The sequence below is a fragment of the Solenopsis invicta genome, chromosome 8, assembly GCF_016802725.1.
Source record: "Solenopsis invicta isolate M01_SB chromosome 8, UNIL_Sinv_3.0, whole genome shotgun sequence".
In the NCBI taxonomy this organism is placed as follows: Eukaryota; Metazoa; Arthropoda; class Insecta; order Hymenoptera; family Formicidae; genus Solenopsis; species Solenopsis invicta.
The window spans coordinates 4,397,518-4,414,466 of record NC_052671.1 but is presented as its reverse complement, the minus strand read 5'-3'; the positions used below and the strand labels follow the sequence as shown (position 1 = coordinate 4,414,466).

Here is a 16,949-nt window from a genome sequence, read left to right as displayed (position 1 = left end):
AAAGTGTCGGGAGTTATAAGGCGCGAGCGGTTGTTTTTGACACGCGTTTATCGAATAAACTTATGCGAACGCTCTTGTCAATCATCGAGACAGAAATGTTATCGACCATTTTGAGATTAAAGACGATTAATTGAAACTTTAACTATATCGAGTGATCACTCTATTCGCCTTTTCTTCCTTTCCCGCCTCCTATTTCTCTCATTACACCAGAAGTTACGCTATCGTCGTCGCTCGCGCTCTCGCGTCGGACTCGCTCTCGAATCGCGCGCTCAGGGCTGTATCTAGTTCGAGCGTTGATAAAATTAATCGCTCACGCAGTTCTCGCTCACACTCTATTCGGAGTGAATTCCGGCATTTCAACGCGCGCATCACGCATCACTAAACACAAATATTACTATTCATCGTGGGAACCATCGTGGGAACCAATAAATACAAATACCATCACTATTAAACAATCATCGTCGTAATCATTTCACCCACCTAAAAGTTTTCTAGAAAAGTACCTTACTTTCAACAGACCGACGTAATACTAACTAGATTGGTTAGAACCGGTTGGAACACATCTGAACAAGTCCGTTAAGAAGTCCCAAATCTATCCGCAGTCAAAACACTTCTCCAAACCTAGCTCTCAGCATCCCAGGATATTGCCGGCCCAGCAGGTAGTCCTAAATAAAAGACAGCAACCCTTTCACGCGTGACTGAGGTACACGCGCGATCGGAAGGTCTGACCTCCGGGACGTGACATCGCTACCACCTTTTTTTCCTGAGGTGCTCCACCTGAGACGCACTTGGTTGCTGAGACCAATCTTGTTTAGACGTGATCCATCCTGGACTTTCCCACCATAACTTGCTGTCCTTCAGCTGTTCCGCTGTGATGTCTCTCGACAAGAGGTCTGCGGGGTTCTCTGATGATGGAACATGATTCTAACACGCTTCCGACGTTAACTCCTGAATTTTTGCAACTCTATTGGCCACAAATGTCTTTAGCTAGTTAGGTTGTGTCTTTATCCACTCTAGTGCTATCGTCGAGTTACTCCAAAAGTAGACACGATCGACACTTTCTTGACAGGCTTCCTTGAATACCCTGAGCAATTCCGCCAGTAACAAGGCAGCGCATAGCTCCAATCTGGGTAATGAAATGACCTTGAGCGGCGCCATTCTTGATCTCGCACATATCAAATGTGAAGTTTACTTTTTTTGCTTATTACTGCTGACCGCATATAAGCACACACCGTAAGCCAATTTCGATGGATCGCCGAATCCAAAAAGATCCAATTACCGTCGCACCGACCACGCGTTTCGCGAATCCTTGACCACTACGGACACCGCGTCCGTCTAAACCGCGCGTTCACTGTATCTAGAGACAATTGTTGTTAACTTTCCGTTATCTCAACTATCTCGTTTATCGTGTCTATTTAGAATATCGTTTTTTTTGTTTCTTCGAGCAGCGCTTTATATTTGCTTTTACTAGCTGTTCAGTGGGAAAAACTTAATCTTTGTCACTGCGTTTTCGTTTGTTTATTCACTTTAATAATTGTCACTTACAGTATATATTTTTTGCGTTACGCTATCGCGTTACACTATTGCGTTACAACGGTCGTGTGGGCCAAGTATTCTTGCCGAGCGAGAGGCGACAACGCCGTGCAACGATTGCCCTTTAGTTATCGGCTCAGGAGCATATTTCGGCCTAAGCTCGTATCAGAGATACGACTCTTCGCAGATATCGAATAGGCAAACTCGCGTATGCTCGTGTTGCGGCTCGCAGAGGCGCGGCAGGGAGAGCGAATACTTGAACGTCGGTTCCGCGATGAAGTCGGACTAGAAAAAGATGCCGGAGAGCCTTCCGGATCCTTATTTATTAATTTAGGAATTGCCACGTTCTTACCCCGCTTGGTTCCAATTTCCGAAATCTTTGCTCCGATTGGGCGATTCGGATTTTCGGTTTCCAAGCGCAGCGAATAAAAACGATCGGCCGACAAACGATTGCCGACGGTCCCAGGACTAGCGACGCCGATATTGTCTTAGGGCAGTGATTTACAACCACCTTGCAATTGTAATATCGGTGCCGCATTGTCTGAATGATGTTTATCGATGGGTAATAACCGCGTGCAACCCGGAAATGCTCGAGACCGTCCAAGCTTCGCTTTTTCGTTTTTTTTGTATTCCTTTTTTGATACTTTATTATGTCGCGCCGTCCGACCGTCGCCTATTTGTTATGATGCACGTATTGCATCCGCATGTGCGCAATATGAATTTCGCGTCGTTACACTAGTGTTTCGGCTCCTCGGAGGCGTTTTATAGTTTAGTACCGAGAGCCAATCACATTTCCGTTTCTTTGTTATGGTGCTTTTGTCATTACCAAAACATCTTTTCATATAACTATTAAACTCTCTCTTAAATAAATATCTAGTACTTTGTTCTATTTAACTCCGAGTGCGATTATTTCACCAAACTCGGCAATCCGACGAGCTCGTCCGTAACCGTGTCCTAGTTCTCCCGACACCGCCGAAAAGCACCAGCGTTACATATTATCCCCAATACTAAACTGTATTTTGTACGTTTGGAAACAAGAATTCACAAATGTAACGAGAATGTGAACATATGAACAGTGCTTTATCTGGATATGAGTTTTAATTTTGATACGTGAGTAACACGAATATTGTGTTTAAAAATATATCCACATACATGGTTAACGCAGAATCAATAAATTTCGGAATTTTATCGACATAAATAACGACAAATATGGGATCTAATTTCTTCTATGTAATGACAGAAATCAGAACTAGACCCAATAGATGCCGTCACGTCGATAAAAATTCCGAAATTCATTAATTCTGCGTCAACGATATATGTGGATATATATTTTTAAATTTTTTAAACATAATTTTCGTATTACTCACGTGCCTGTCGAGATTGAAACATATCCAGATAGTACGATGTATAATACGTTTACTTTTTCATTACATGCGTAATCTTTGTTTTCAAGGGTGTAATTTTGGCAATCTTATTCTATATTCAATTAAACAAAACATATCCGGCATATCGTTTTCTACGAATACACTTTAATTGACCACACACTTACATTTAAATTCTTTAATGAAAATAGTCTTTTTATACCGAGCGTATAAAAGTTTGATATGTGCGAGGAAACCGAATCTATTTGTCTTAATTTCTTTTTTGCTATATTGTGTTATTTTATATTCGTAGCTTTCTATTCATCACATATTTATGTACGCTTATAAGATAATTGAAAATTTACTTTTTTCTGGTATTATAAACAGCAATTAGTACAATATGAAAACAGTATTAAATCAAAAAAGTATTTTTACGTGTTAAAAATAGTGAATTAAAATATTGCAGACAGTAGAAGTACAGAATCCGCGTATAGTTGGAGCAGATATTACAAATTATTCCAATTTTTTCATTTGTACAGACTTTTAGAGTATTTAGTCTAACAAACGTAGTAAAAGATTAAATTTTATTTCAATGTCTTTATCATTTCAAAAAATATACATTGCAGAAATAAATCGAGTGATTGATAGCATTTATTATTAGGCAAAAACTTTTTTGTTACTTTCGCTATAATTTATTACTTATATGAAACTGACATGGAATTATATTTCTTATTTATTTCTTATTAGTTGAATTGCATCACACACATCAGGAGAAATGTGGGCCTACATTGTCCTTGTAGCCGTCATTTTGGCTATATTACACGCATATCAAAAGAATTACTTCAGAATCATTAGGTTTATTTTCACTCTCGATGGGCCAAAAACGGTGCCCATTCTTGGCAATGCAAACCTCTTTATTGAAGGAAATGGTGAGTTATACAATAATTGCAATTGTTATAAATATTGTTAATTAATTATCATGCCCATGACAAAAATAGTTTATTAAATATTTATTGAAGTGTTTATGAGATAGAAATTTAAACATAGAATTGTTTATAAGATGTTCGATAGACAACTATTTGATAAACATTCAAAAAGTGGAGTCTCTAAGTCGTAAGAATATATTTTTTATATATATATATATATATACCCACCAGTAAATCTTGTTCGGCAGATATATCTGTTCCTTCTGTTAACTAATAACATTAATCAATAATTTACTCCAGTGCCTCCCACAATTTCAATTAATTCTCCCATTTCTCTCTCAACAAATTCAATAATAATGAGTCGATAAATCCCACGCGTAAAATCGTATTGAATGTTTCCTACGATTCTATAATTGTTGTCTGAGGATTCTCCTTTCCCCTCATTTTTCCTTCCTTTAAACCCGTCACAGTGGCCTTCAACGTATGTAGTAATAAGAAGAAAAAAAATGAGAAAAAATATATATTCATAAACGTACTAGTAGAGTAGAGACAAGAGAGAGGGAGAGAGAGAAAGAAGTATAAAAAAAACGGAGATATTTGTCTGCGAGCTGCCACGTTAATTGGCAGATTGATATTAGCAATTAAAAATTTTCTTTGAATTGGGCAGCAGTAATTGCGCCCTCCTTTTTCGCTATTAAACTCTCGCGCCAGGAAACTCAACAAGGAGACATCCGCTCGGCCTCCTGTTAAATTTCGTTGAAAAAAAAAACAACAAAAGACACACCTCCTACGCCGCACGTGACAATCTCATAAACAATTTCATGTTTAAATTTCCACCTCATGAATATATCAATAAAATTTCAAAACTCTAATTAAACATCCACACTTAAACAAACATCTTATAAACATATTATTTTTGCAAGAGATTATAAACGTTCTATCGGTCTGTAAATAAAATGGTTTCCATCTTATTGAAAGTAATAAATTATTCGTAACGTAATGTAACATATATAAAAAACTTTGATTTCCTAGTGCTTCAAAGAATAGCAGACGAGCATCAGAATTATGGTCGCATTATGCGCATTTGGATGACGTTTGTGCCACACGTTGTGCTTATCGAGCCGGAGGATATCAAAATACTATTGCAAAACAAGAAACACATAGCAAAGGCATCTTTTTACAAGCTGGTCGACGATTTTCTGGGCAAGGGTCTCATCACTCAAGATGTCGACAAATGGACGGTACATCGGAAAATCTTAGAATCGGCCTTCACGTCCCATATGTTACAAAAATTTATTGAAACGTTTGGCGAGTGCGCCGATCGCCTAGTCGACAAGTTGCTCGAAAAAGATGGGGAAGATATAAACATCACTACATTTGTTAACAACTCGGTCTACGATATAGTGAAAGGTACGTGATAAACGTAAAAATGAAGATGAATACATCACGTAATAAAAGTGTAAAACGTACTATATTAATAGTACGTCGCGCCATAGCGTTTGCTCGTAGAATCATCTAACATAATAATATTTCAGAAACGATTTTGGGCATCCCCGCAAGCCAAACATACAATGACGGAGAGGATAAATTTAGAAAGTAAGTTTTCTGTGATAATGTGTTTTTTTTTTTTTAGAAAACTGCCCAACAAACACAAAGTTACATGTAATACAAATGTTAGTTGTAATTTTCCACTCAACAATGTAATTGTTATATAACGAGTTATACAACAGTACATTGTTGAGTGGAAAATTACAACTAACATTTATATTACATGTAACTTGGTGTTTACTGGGTATTACTACAGTAAACACTTACAAATATCTTAAAAACAGGAACCAGTTTATGATGACGTATAGATTTGCGCGTCCATGGTTGTTAATCAATTGGATTTACCGATTGACAGCAGCTAACAAATCAGAGAAACAACACCAAAATGAATTAATAGACTATTGTTCTAAAAAAATGGAGGAAATGCACAGATCTTTACAAAAAAACGATTTTTTCAATGACCCACGAACTGGAAAAACATCTTTGCTTCAGTTCATGATTAAGTACATGATCAACATGAACGACCCGCCAATCACTAAACAAGAAGCTATCGAACAATGTTGCACCTTTATGTTGGCCGGCCAGGAATCAGTCGCTACAGCCACTGCAATTACTCTCTTTTATTTGGCAAAGAATCGGAAATGGCAAGAAAAATGTATCGAGGAATTTAATGAGATCTTTGGTGAAGACAGAAGATTACCAACTATAGAAGATCTGAAAAAGATGAAAAATTTAGAAATGTGCATTAAGGAGTCTTTAAGATTATATCCTACCGTACCTTTGTTCGCGAGGACACTCGGGGAGGATATGACAGTAGGTAAGATTTAAAGAAGAAAATTTTGCACAATAATTACTTTATTTTATTTGCATTTTTTAAAATTTTTAATTATTATCATTTTGTTATTTAATATCTTTATATTATACAGGAGAACATGTAATACCGGCCGGTTGCAATGTAATTATAATGCCATATTGTACGCATCGATTACCTCATCATTTTCCTGATCCTCACGATTTCAAACCAGAGCGATTTAGCCTTGAAAACTCCAAAGAAATGCATCCATGTGCCTACATACCATTCAGCTATGGACGTCGCAACTGCATTGGTGAGAAAAACAAATATTCAATAGAATATAAAATACATCTGAGAAATGTATTGTTCCATTTATGTATCTTTTTTAGGAAAGCAATTTGCCATGTACCAGATGCAATCGACCATCAGCGCTATTCTAAGGAATAGTGAATTAGAACCGGTTCTTGGCAAGGAAAACTTTTTAGCTCAATATCGCGTAACCATTAGAGCACATGGCGGACTTTGGATCAGAATAAAAGCGAATGATAAATACAAACCAAAGCAATCCTACACATCAGGGACAGAGACTTCTGATTTTTCTGAGTGTGGAGTACCTCATTAAAGCAAAGGGGGGGGGAGTGTAGTCAGTTTCAATAACATTGCTTTTGTTATACAGGGTGTCAGATGTTCTCACGTGTGTTGATAGAGCAAATTAAACTGAGCAAAAAAGTTCTGTAGTATTTTTCAATATTCGCAATAATTACCGAGATAAAAATTACTGAAGTCGGCGAAAGAGTGCGTACTTTCCCTACCCACCGCACGCAGGGACCACTCGTCGATACGCCTTTATTCGCCAATTTTATTAATTTTTACCTCGGTTAACTATTGCGAATATTGAAAAATGGTACAGGACCGTTCTGTTCAGTTTGCTTTATCAACCCCTGAGACCACAGGCGAATTTCATCAGACATCCTGTATATTGTAACGTCCAGCACAACCCCGCTTCCCCTTTCTTTTTTTTTATTACGTAAATCGCAACCGCATCTATATTATTCATTAGTCAATAAGTTTATTAATTAACAATTGTATTTAACGCGTGAGGAAGCAAGCAGCGAGTACCATTGTCGGACATCTTTGTTTAACCTAAATCAAAACCGTCAAAACCTTTATAGAATACTTTTAAGCGTCAACTTTTCAAACGTTAAACGTAACAAAGAAAAGAAGTCACTTCTGTTAATCTGTGCCGTCTGCAAGTCGCGACAGTCACGATAAAAGTTCTAAGAAGCCTCCGGCGATCGGATGTCCGTGAGTAACTATGGCTCGCCGTTTGGCTTCACACGCATATTATATTACTCGATAATGTGTATTAGAATTAAGAAATAACTTCTAGCCTTTTTTTTGTTGATTTAAAAGTTCTTAGATCGCATTTTCTTTTGGGCATGTGTTACTTCTTAATTAGATATAAGAGCGTTGGGGGAAATCTACACCTACATTTTACATTAACTTCACAATTTACACCCTTTGTTCGTACTGACAATTATTCAATTCTTTTAAATCTTGTTCTCTAGAAATCCGTTACCATTTTGTATCCAGCTCGTTATACGTCCGACCCTGTCAGTCGCGACTCCTAAATCATATATCTGTTCATTTCTCTTTCAACTCCCCCTGCGTGCGTTAATTACTAAGACATATTGCTATTTGCGCTAATTCTAAATTGCGTTAATTTTAAGTTGAGTAAATTTTAACCTGCGATTAATTAATAAGTTGCGTTAGGGAACGAAGGAAGACTTTCCGAGCGTTAGCGCTTTCTGCGATAAATCGTGCGTAGAACGCCGGGCGGCTGCGCCACAGCACGTCTTACGTTAGCGCGCACAGCGGAGTGATACAGCGCCCTTATGCCCAAGAGCGGCATACGTACACCCAAGGACTTTGATTCTGTCTATGGGAAAATTTTCTAAACTGAGAAGTCACCACTTTCTACATACTCGCAGTTCATGATTAATGAACCGACTAGAGTTTATTGGTTATTAATTTAATCATGAACTGTAAGTATGTAGAAAGATAGCGACTTCTCAGTTTGGAAAATTTCCCCATGGACAGAATCAAAGTCCTTGGGTGTACCTTTCTTCTATTCGGATTCATTCATTCTTTGTCCGCAATTCATTAAGTCCGGTCGTCATCATCCGACAACATTTTAATACGCGTGTTAACTTTTCTTTTCAATCGAATTATTCAATTCTTATACAATAAGTTTCAAATTCAGAAACACGTATCTCTTTCTTTATTTTTGTTATAAGCTCCTCGCGATATTCAGCCGGATCAAGCATCGATTTCATTGTTAATTTCAATATCGAGAATAAAATATTAATCTCAGTGAACCACCGAGAAAAATCTGGCCCAATCACCGACGACGCCGACCAGCGGAGGCCGACCTATCCTCCAGGCTACGAGGCTTCCTTCCTCCTATCTATCCAACGACCATAACAATAATAGCTAGACGTGACAATATATGAAATATATTTTTTGTATACATTTTTTTCTACATTTAATTTTTTTCATATATATTTTTTTACAAATATAAACCTTCTTTTACTTTTATCTTAATATCACGCAAAAACTAGCTCTTATACTATCTAATTGTGTATTATAATTTTGGGTAAGCAGGACGGTAGCATGCAGCGTGGGTACCATAGTCAAATATTGTTTTTTGTCAAACCAAAAATTCTTAAAATTTATCAAAGATTAAAATACTTTTTTAAAATACCCCAAATTCTGTGTGTGAAGTTTCACATCCACGGGAGCTTTGAGTGTGGAAAACTCCACACCCTCCATAAGGAAATCTCCGTCTCTGCTACACATAGTTATAAGAATTGTTAAAATTAATTTTATAAACCTGACAAACTCTGAAAAATGCTAAACTTTATTTTGATTTATAAATTTGTTAGCAATAGCACTTAAATCTAATTTCATCGTTTCTTTCATATGTACATGTAATGGCCAACATAAAGGTGCAATATTTCTCGATAACATCCTGCTTAGTGATTTGCGGATTCTTCTTATTGATCATGTACTCAATCATGTATTCAAGTAGAGATGTTTTTCCAGTTCTTGGATTATTGTTCTTGGAAACCGTTCTTTTGTAGAGATTTGTCCATTTTTTAGAACAAAAGTCCATTAATTCATTAATAAATTTTGGACTTTTGTTCTAAAAAAATGGAGGAAATGCACGAATTTCTACAAAAGAATGGTTTCCTCAATGATCCAAGAACTGGAAAAACATCTCTACTTGAGTACATGATTGATTACATGATCAATAAGAAGAATCCGCAAATCACTAAGCAGGATGTTATCAAAAAATTGGTGGTGTTTCTCCAGAAACACTACCAAAATAAATTAATTGACTTTTGTCTTAAAATAAGATTCTACAAGAAGAAAGTTAAGTTTAATTTTTAAACTGCTAAATGCTATTGCTAACGAATTTATAAATCGAAATAAAATTTAGAGTTTATACTTTTTGTAAAGAAAGAAATCAGTAAACTTTCTTTTTCGACTTTATAAACTAAATATTCTGTACATTTTGTCTTATATGTAAAAGTACATAATCTACATATTTCTGTACACTTCAATCTCTGTATACATTACGATACATATTGCGATTAAAATTACATTAAAGGCTTCTCTAAGGAGGATAAGATGCAGCTCTGATGTGCGTCCACCGTGATGGATCTGTGACATTTGCTCCTACAAAAATCTAAAAACTTTCTTTCACCATATTTATGCAAATTGGAATATTTTTCAGAAATACTCACAAAGTTTACATCTGCTCTTAGAATTTTTCATGTAAATTTTGAAATATTCTGAGATTTTTTTTTGTATAATTTTTGAAAAAAAACTTTTAATTCTTTTAAATTTTATAACATTTAATTAGAAATTAAAAAAAAAATCTTACAAATATTTAGGTATTTTATAATTAACATATATGAAAAATTTTGAAAAAAGGCTTTCTAAATATTTCTGAGAAGCGTTCTAATTCATAAAAAAAAATTTGAGAAAGTTATAAAATTATATAGAAATTCTGAAAAATTATATAAAAAGTTTTAAGAAAAATTTTCACCTTCTCGCAATTGTTTGCTAATATGGTGACTATCCAATAGCATACAATATTGATAAAAAATTTACAAAATATTTATAATTATTTGAATATTTTATAAATATTTAAAATACTATTATAAGAATTAATTTTTTGTGTTTCACGAGGAAGAGGAAAATCTTCATAGAACTTGCTCTACACAAGGGGGGAGAGACTGACCGTCGGGCCCCCCAAGCAGGGCCGACTCGACCGGAATTAACCCGGACGAGACCAACCCCACTCCTGGGAGATCACTCCCAGTCAGAATGGTAACCTTGATTCAAGGTTGATTGGACGTCGGTGTGGTTGACAGTTGGTTAAGTCGATAAAAAAGTCGATAATCCTACAATATCGATTGCTTCTTTTCGAAGCATATTGATTCAAGGTTGATTCAACGTTGAAATGATTATTTGAAACCATGCTTGTGCTCTTTTAATTTTGAAGTCTAAGATTTCTTTTTTGAACATAGTGCTGCTGAGAAACATAAATATTATCGATAAATGAAATAGGTCGATAAATGAAGAAACCTCAATCAACATCCCAATGAGCAAATAACATTTTTTATTATTTTTTAACAATTTTATCAATGTTTTTTTAATAAACTTTTTTTATATTTTATTTAATTATTGTATTATATTGACATATATTTTCTAATTGCATTCTTATTTTTAAAAAATTATAGAAAATTATTCTAGATGCTATTCCACATTTGTAAAATTAGTAAAAAAAACTATAATTTTATATTTGTTAATATGAATAATGTGCTTTAATTATACATATTTTCTTTTTTCGATAACATATATTGACTTGATCTACCAGTTACATACATGTATTAGCACAAAGTATTCACAGGTCATTACAAGGGATCAGTCCGCAGCGATCACACAGGACAAGCACCGGGGTCGCGACTTGGATGGGAGACCGCCCCCAAAAATTAGGAATTTTTGAAAAAAAATTCCTAAGAATGGAATCTTTTGCGAAAATTGTTTTTCTAAATATTACAAAAATTATAATTATTTTGCTAACGTAGATTTTACTTGGATTATGCACATAAAAAAACGTGGATTTCAGGTACCCGTTTTTATCGGATTACTTCGACGTTGAATCGACGTCGAAGTGATAGTTGAATAGTCATTGATATTTGTTACGTTTTCGACATCGAGTCGACCAGAATTGCGACATTCGATTTTTGACGTTGATTCAACATCGTATCAACTAGACATTTCTGACTGGGACTGTAACGGCCTTCCCCCACGAAAAGTGGAAGACTCCCTGGAGTCCGTACTCCAGGATGTGGAGGATTCGATGTTGGTACATCGCCAACGATTCTACCAATATCGCCTACCCCCCTAAAAACCTTTCCCTGCATGTGCATCTACACTGGATGTACGGGAGCCCCCGGATCGACCATACGTTTGTAACGAACTGCCTTCCGACCCTTCCTCGGACCGCCGAACCGTCCGAACCGTCCGGCCGAACATCCGCCGGACGGCAATTAACGGCGCATAGCGCCTAATAAATACTCTAAGAACGGAACAAATACACGATCGCTCCCGCGCTCGCATCTCCGCGCGCACGCGTTCTCGTTCCCGCGCCGTCCGCAGCCACACTCTGTGCGCGTGGCCCGAAACGGAAGACCCGAGATCGAATGGCGGGGATGCTGCCGCCGGACCGCTCCGCCGTGACACGTCACGCATCCCCGTGCCTCGATCCTCGGGTATATAAGGCGACGTTCGCCGGAGGCGAGCACCTTGTCCGCTCCTGGCCGGCTTACCGACCAAAAGCTCCCCAGGTTGCGACCGAGATCGAGCGCCTCGGTCTCTGCTGAGACACTTGGCTCGCAGCCGACTCCACTTCCAATTCCGCTTCCGCTTTCCGACTCGCTGCCTAGGCTCAAGTGAAACTTGGGCCCTGTCAAGCTACTTGACGACAGCGCGATCCTCTCCGCCGCCCAAGCTCGACGCTGCCTCGCGTAAGGGGGTACGGTGCTCCGTGCCTCTACCAAGCGCACTTGGCGTGAGGTAATGTCCTCCGGCGATCTTGACAGCGGTATTAACCGCCTCGCGACTGTCCGCGCGAAACACCGACACCGACCGCACGGATCCGTGTGTGTACGCGCCCCGTCTCACCGCACCACGCACCGCGTCTCGCACTGGTTTCACGGCCATCATAACAAGGCCGCCCAGCTTCCGGGAAAATATCGCGACAGCGTTCCACGAAACGCGTCTCGGGTAGCAAGTGCGTCATGTAAATAAGTGTATATAGATTTCCGTGCTTCTGTCCGCGAAATATCGTCCGTCCGCGCGTTAGCCTAAGTTCCGTGATTTGTCACCGACCGATCGTATCATTGCACGTTTGTGATAACCGCACCGCCGACCGTCTTATAAGAGATTTGTATATTTTCACGAGGCGTAAGCTAGCCTCGCTGCATACACAATAAACGCTGTTATTTTGTTCACACCAACCAAAACGCCTTCTAACCTCTTCAGGCGACCTTTCGCGCCCGTCCCCGCACCGTCGACCGTCCGTGCGCGAAGTACGGTCGTTACACGTTATACCTTCGGTAGGCCCCCGCATCCCATTATTTTATTACTTGCACCTAAGAAATATGGGTTTCCTCCCAATTTGGATTAATATATGTAATGTACGATTAAATTTCTCTTTGAAATAATAACAAAATTAAGTTTCTCTGAAAAACAAAGTTCACAACGTTTATTTTACAGTCACATATTACATTCCCAGTCAGAAATGCTTAGTTGATACGACGTTGAACCAAAATTCTTATGTCGAAATTCCGGTCGATTTGACGTCGACAGCGTAACAAATATCAACGGCTATTCAACTATCGTTTCGAAGTTGAATCAACGTCGAAGTAAGGTCAAAATTCGGTTGAAATAAGGTATGTTATAATAATAATGTAGACTTTCGTATTGCAACAAAAAATGTCAGACTATTTATTGCAAAAATAAACAATAATTAAATTACATAAAGATGAAAGATGTGAGAAACTCGTTTTTTCTCCAAACATCTTCAAGGTTTACATATACCTTTTTTTTAAAAATAAAATTATTAAATTAATATAATATGTAAATAAGAGTCACAATTTTTTATTTCTAAAGTCTTTAAGCTTTTACATTTTTTTAATGATTTCCTTTTTATAAGAAATTAATTGTATACCACAGAAATTTTTAGATTTTTTCATATATGTCTGATAATACACTACTCAAAAAAAAAATAGGGAACACTTTCCAGACACCAAAAATTAGGCTATTTTCAAATGACTGTAACTTGGTGAAAAATCATCGTAGATAAAAAAAAAACAGCATTTTGAAGCTTGAAGATCGAGTTTTAACGCTCTACCAGTAGATTTTCAAAATTCTTTTAACTTCCTTGTCTTATACAGTAAAAAAGCACACCTTGTTTTGTTCGTTAAAATTTCGTATATTTGACACTTTGCATCTCGACCAACAAATTTTTCTCGAATAATTCAAGTAAAGCTTCATAAACTACAACATTTTACCTACAAAATGATTTTTTTTTAATTTCTCTACGATTTTTTCTGACCCAGATACGCAACTTTGAAGCTAAACCTGCATGTTTTACAAATGATATCCGTACTCCGTGAAAAATCATCGTAGACAAAAAATCAAAAAACCATTTTAAAGCTCGAAGTTTCAGTTTTAACATGCTATTAATGGTTTTCAAAAATTTTCTCAATTTCTTAGTACTATACCCGAAAAAGGATATACTGTTTTTTTCCTTAAAATTACGTACTTTTAACAGCCTGTAGCTCGACAAAAAATTTTTTCTCGACAAATCCAATGCAAGTGCCATAAAGTATAACATTTTATCTACAAAATGGTTTTTTTTAATTTTTTTTACGATTTTTTTTGACCGAGTTACAAGACTTCAAAGAAATACATTTTTTACAGTACATTTTTCCGAAAAATGACGTCTACCGCCGACATTAGCCAATGTGCACCACGTGAAGGTTGCCGGTCGGATTTTTGCACATCGTGTGTGTGTTTGTGTGTGTGTGCGCGTGTGTGTGTATGTGTGTATGACAGCAGAGATAAGGTCCCCACAGTTCGTCACTTCTGCGGTATTTAATGACTCCAAACCCTCTCTGCTGTGTGTGTGTATGCGCGCGCGCGCAGGAGTGTTCAATAGTGTGTATTTCCTCCTCTCTGATCAATTACTGCTTGCAAGCGTTCTCGCTTATTTATACATCTTGCAATACGATCTTGCGGAAGGTTGTGCCAAATTTCCGTTAAAATTTCTCCCAAATCTTCTAAATTTTGCGGCTGTTCCTCGCGACGCCTTAATCGTCGTTCCATTTCATCCCAAATGTGCTCGATTGGATTTAAGTTCCAGGCTATTAGTGGGATGATTTAACAGTCTAATTGCGTGTCGTTGAAAAAAACGTCGCGTTTTATTCGCCGTATGAGGTCGAGCGTTGTTCTGCATGAAAATGAAGTTTCGACAGGTTCGATTTAATAGCAAAACGTGTGGTCGTAGTACATCGTTGATATAACGAACACACACGAAATACACACTATTGAACACTCATGCGCGCGCGCGCATACACACACACAGCAGAGAGGGTTTGGAGTCATTAAATACTGCAGAATTGACAAACTGTGGGGTCCTTATCTCTGCTGTGACACACACACACACACACACACACACACACACACACACGATGTGCGAAAATCCGACCGGCGACCTCCACGTGGTGCACATTGGGTAATGCTAATGTCGGCGATAGACGTCGTTTTTCGGAAAAATGTACTGTAAAAAATGTATTTCTTCGAAGTCTTGTAACTCGGTCAAAGAAAATCGTAGAAAAAATTTTAAAAAAAGCATTTTGTAGAGAAAGTGTCATACTTTATGGCACTTGCATTGGATTTGTCGAGAAAAAATTTTTTATTGAGCTACAGGCTGTTAAAAATACGTAATTTTAAGGGAAAGACAGTGTATCTTTTTGGGGCATAATACCAAAAAATGAGAAAATTTTTGAAAACCATTAATAGCATGTTAAAGCTGAAACTTCGAGCTTTAAAATGATTTTTTGATTTTTTGTCTACGATGATTTTTCACGGAGTACAGATATCATTTGTAAAAAATGCAGGTTTAGCTTTAAAGTTGCGTAACTCGGTAAAAAAAAATCGTAGGGAAATTTTAAGAAAAGCATTTTGTAGGTAAAATGTTGTAGTTTATGAAGCTTTACTTGAATTATTTGAAAAAAAATTTGTTGTTCGAGCTGCAAAATGTTAAAATGACAAAATTTTAACGAACAAAACAAGGTGTGCTTTTTTACTGCATAAGACAAGGAAGTTAGAAGAATTTTGAAAATTTGCTGGTAGATCGTTAAAGCTCGATCTTCAAGCTTCAAAATGCTTTTTATATTTTTTATCTACGATGATTTTTCACCGAGTTACAGTCATTTGAAAATAGCCTAATTTTTGGTGTCTGGAAAGTGTTCCTTATTTTTTTTTTAGTAGTGTATATATTCTTTCAATGCAAGACGTGATAGTAAAAATTATTTCCGGAAAAAATATGATAGGTTTATGTGAAATAATTACAATTAACTTTAATAATACAATAATAAATCTTACTTTCGTTCTAACAATTTTGTTAAAAAGAAAACTGGACTTTTACATCAAAAATTAAAAACGTTATGTAACAACCTGTATTTCTTGTTTAGATATCGCGCATGGATGTAGCTCGTCGGTAATTCCATGGCACGATCCGGGTTAAGAGAGAATTAGGCTGCGGTTTGACGTGTAAAATATGTACAGTTTTATTGTAGAGAGAAAAGGACGAAATACAATGTACTACTACTACTACTATATACAGAGTCGCTCTTTGAAAGCGTCACCGTTGATACGTCGTCGGCCGTATCGCTCGTGGTGACGATTATCCGGGTATCGAACGGCGCGGTTACAGGGGTGCACCGGATTCGGTGCGCGTATCGTCGTCGGCGCGGTTGCCGTTATTCGTGCGGCAGGTGCGTGTTGACGTCGCTGGCGTTCTTTCGACGCGACGGCCGGTCCTATGCTTATCGGCCTTGCGAGGTCGCGTGCGCGGCTTTCACGGTCGCCGGTGCGGTAGCGGAGCGCGGGGCGGCGCTCGGCTGAGCGTCCCTTTAAATCCGCTGGTCGTACAGCGCTATCGTTCGCAGGCGGGATGCGACGGCTATGTCGAGTACGCTCGACGGAGGCAAAGACGCTTTACCTCGTTTTTCTTTAGCCGTTGCGGTAGGATCGGATCGGTACTAGGACGCCGGTCGGGCAAGTACGCTTGTCAAAGCCCAAGACGCTTGAGCCCAGCTTCGGCGAGGAGAGACGGGTGGGAGATCGGTAGCCGTCGATAACGCTCGACAGAGGCCAAGACGCTTGACCCCAGGACTACCTCGGGAGACTTCTTCAAAGACTAATCGGCGGAGTAGCAGTCCGAAAAGTCGGCGGAGAAGAAGCTCAGCATCTCGCTGCTCCGGTACTTTTATACCCGAATCTCAAGACGTCGGAAACGCTCGGTGGCGGTTCGGTTCGTTTCGGCGCCAGCGTCCCCACCTCGAGATCGGTTGCGCGGAGAGCAAATGGAGGCGAGCGAGCACGTCGTTAGCGCGTGCCGGTTTGAGCCGGTGCGCGTGCGCG

The 16,949-nt window shown here is 38.1% G+C and overlaps 1 protein-coding gene across 4 annotated transcripts in view; it reads left to right on the top strand.

Annotated features, from left to right (window-relative positions):
• The window catches only part of LOC105203134 (probable cytochrome P450 4aa1), a 58,540-nt gene extending 48,684 nt beyond the window's left edge, over positions 1–9,856 (top strand). For 3 of the 4 annotated variants that reach the window (XM_039452346.1, XM_039452347.1, XM_039452348.1), the window contains exons 3-8: positions 3,642–3,823; positions 4,853–5,230; positions 5,356–5,416; positions 5,653–6,185; positions 6,295–6,474; positions 6,551–9,856. In XM_039452346.1, the coding sequence (XP_039308280.1) occupies positions 3,670–3,823; positions 4,853–5,230; positions 5,356–5,416; positions 5,653–6,185; positions 6,295–6,474; positions 6,551–6,783 (1,539 nt within the window). In that variant the 5' untranslated portion in view covers positions 3,642–3,669 and the 3' untranslated portion in view covers positions 6,784–9,856. The remainder of the gene's footprint in view (positions 1–3,641; positions 3,824–4,852; positions 5,231–5,355; positions 5,417–5,652; positions 6,186–6,294; positions 6,475–6,550) is intronic. The other variant, XM_039452349.1, reaches the window with a different exon arrangement.
• The last annotated feature ends 7,093 nt before the right edge of the window (positions 9,857–16,949 follow it).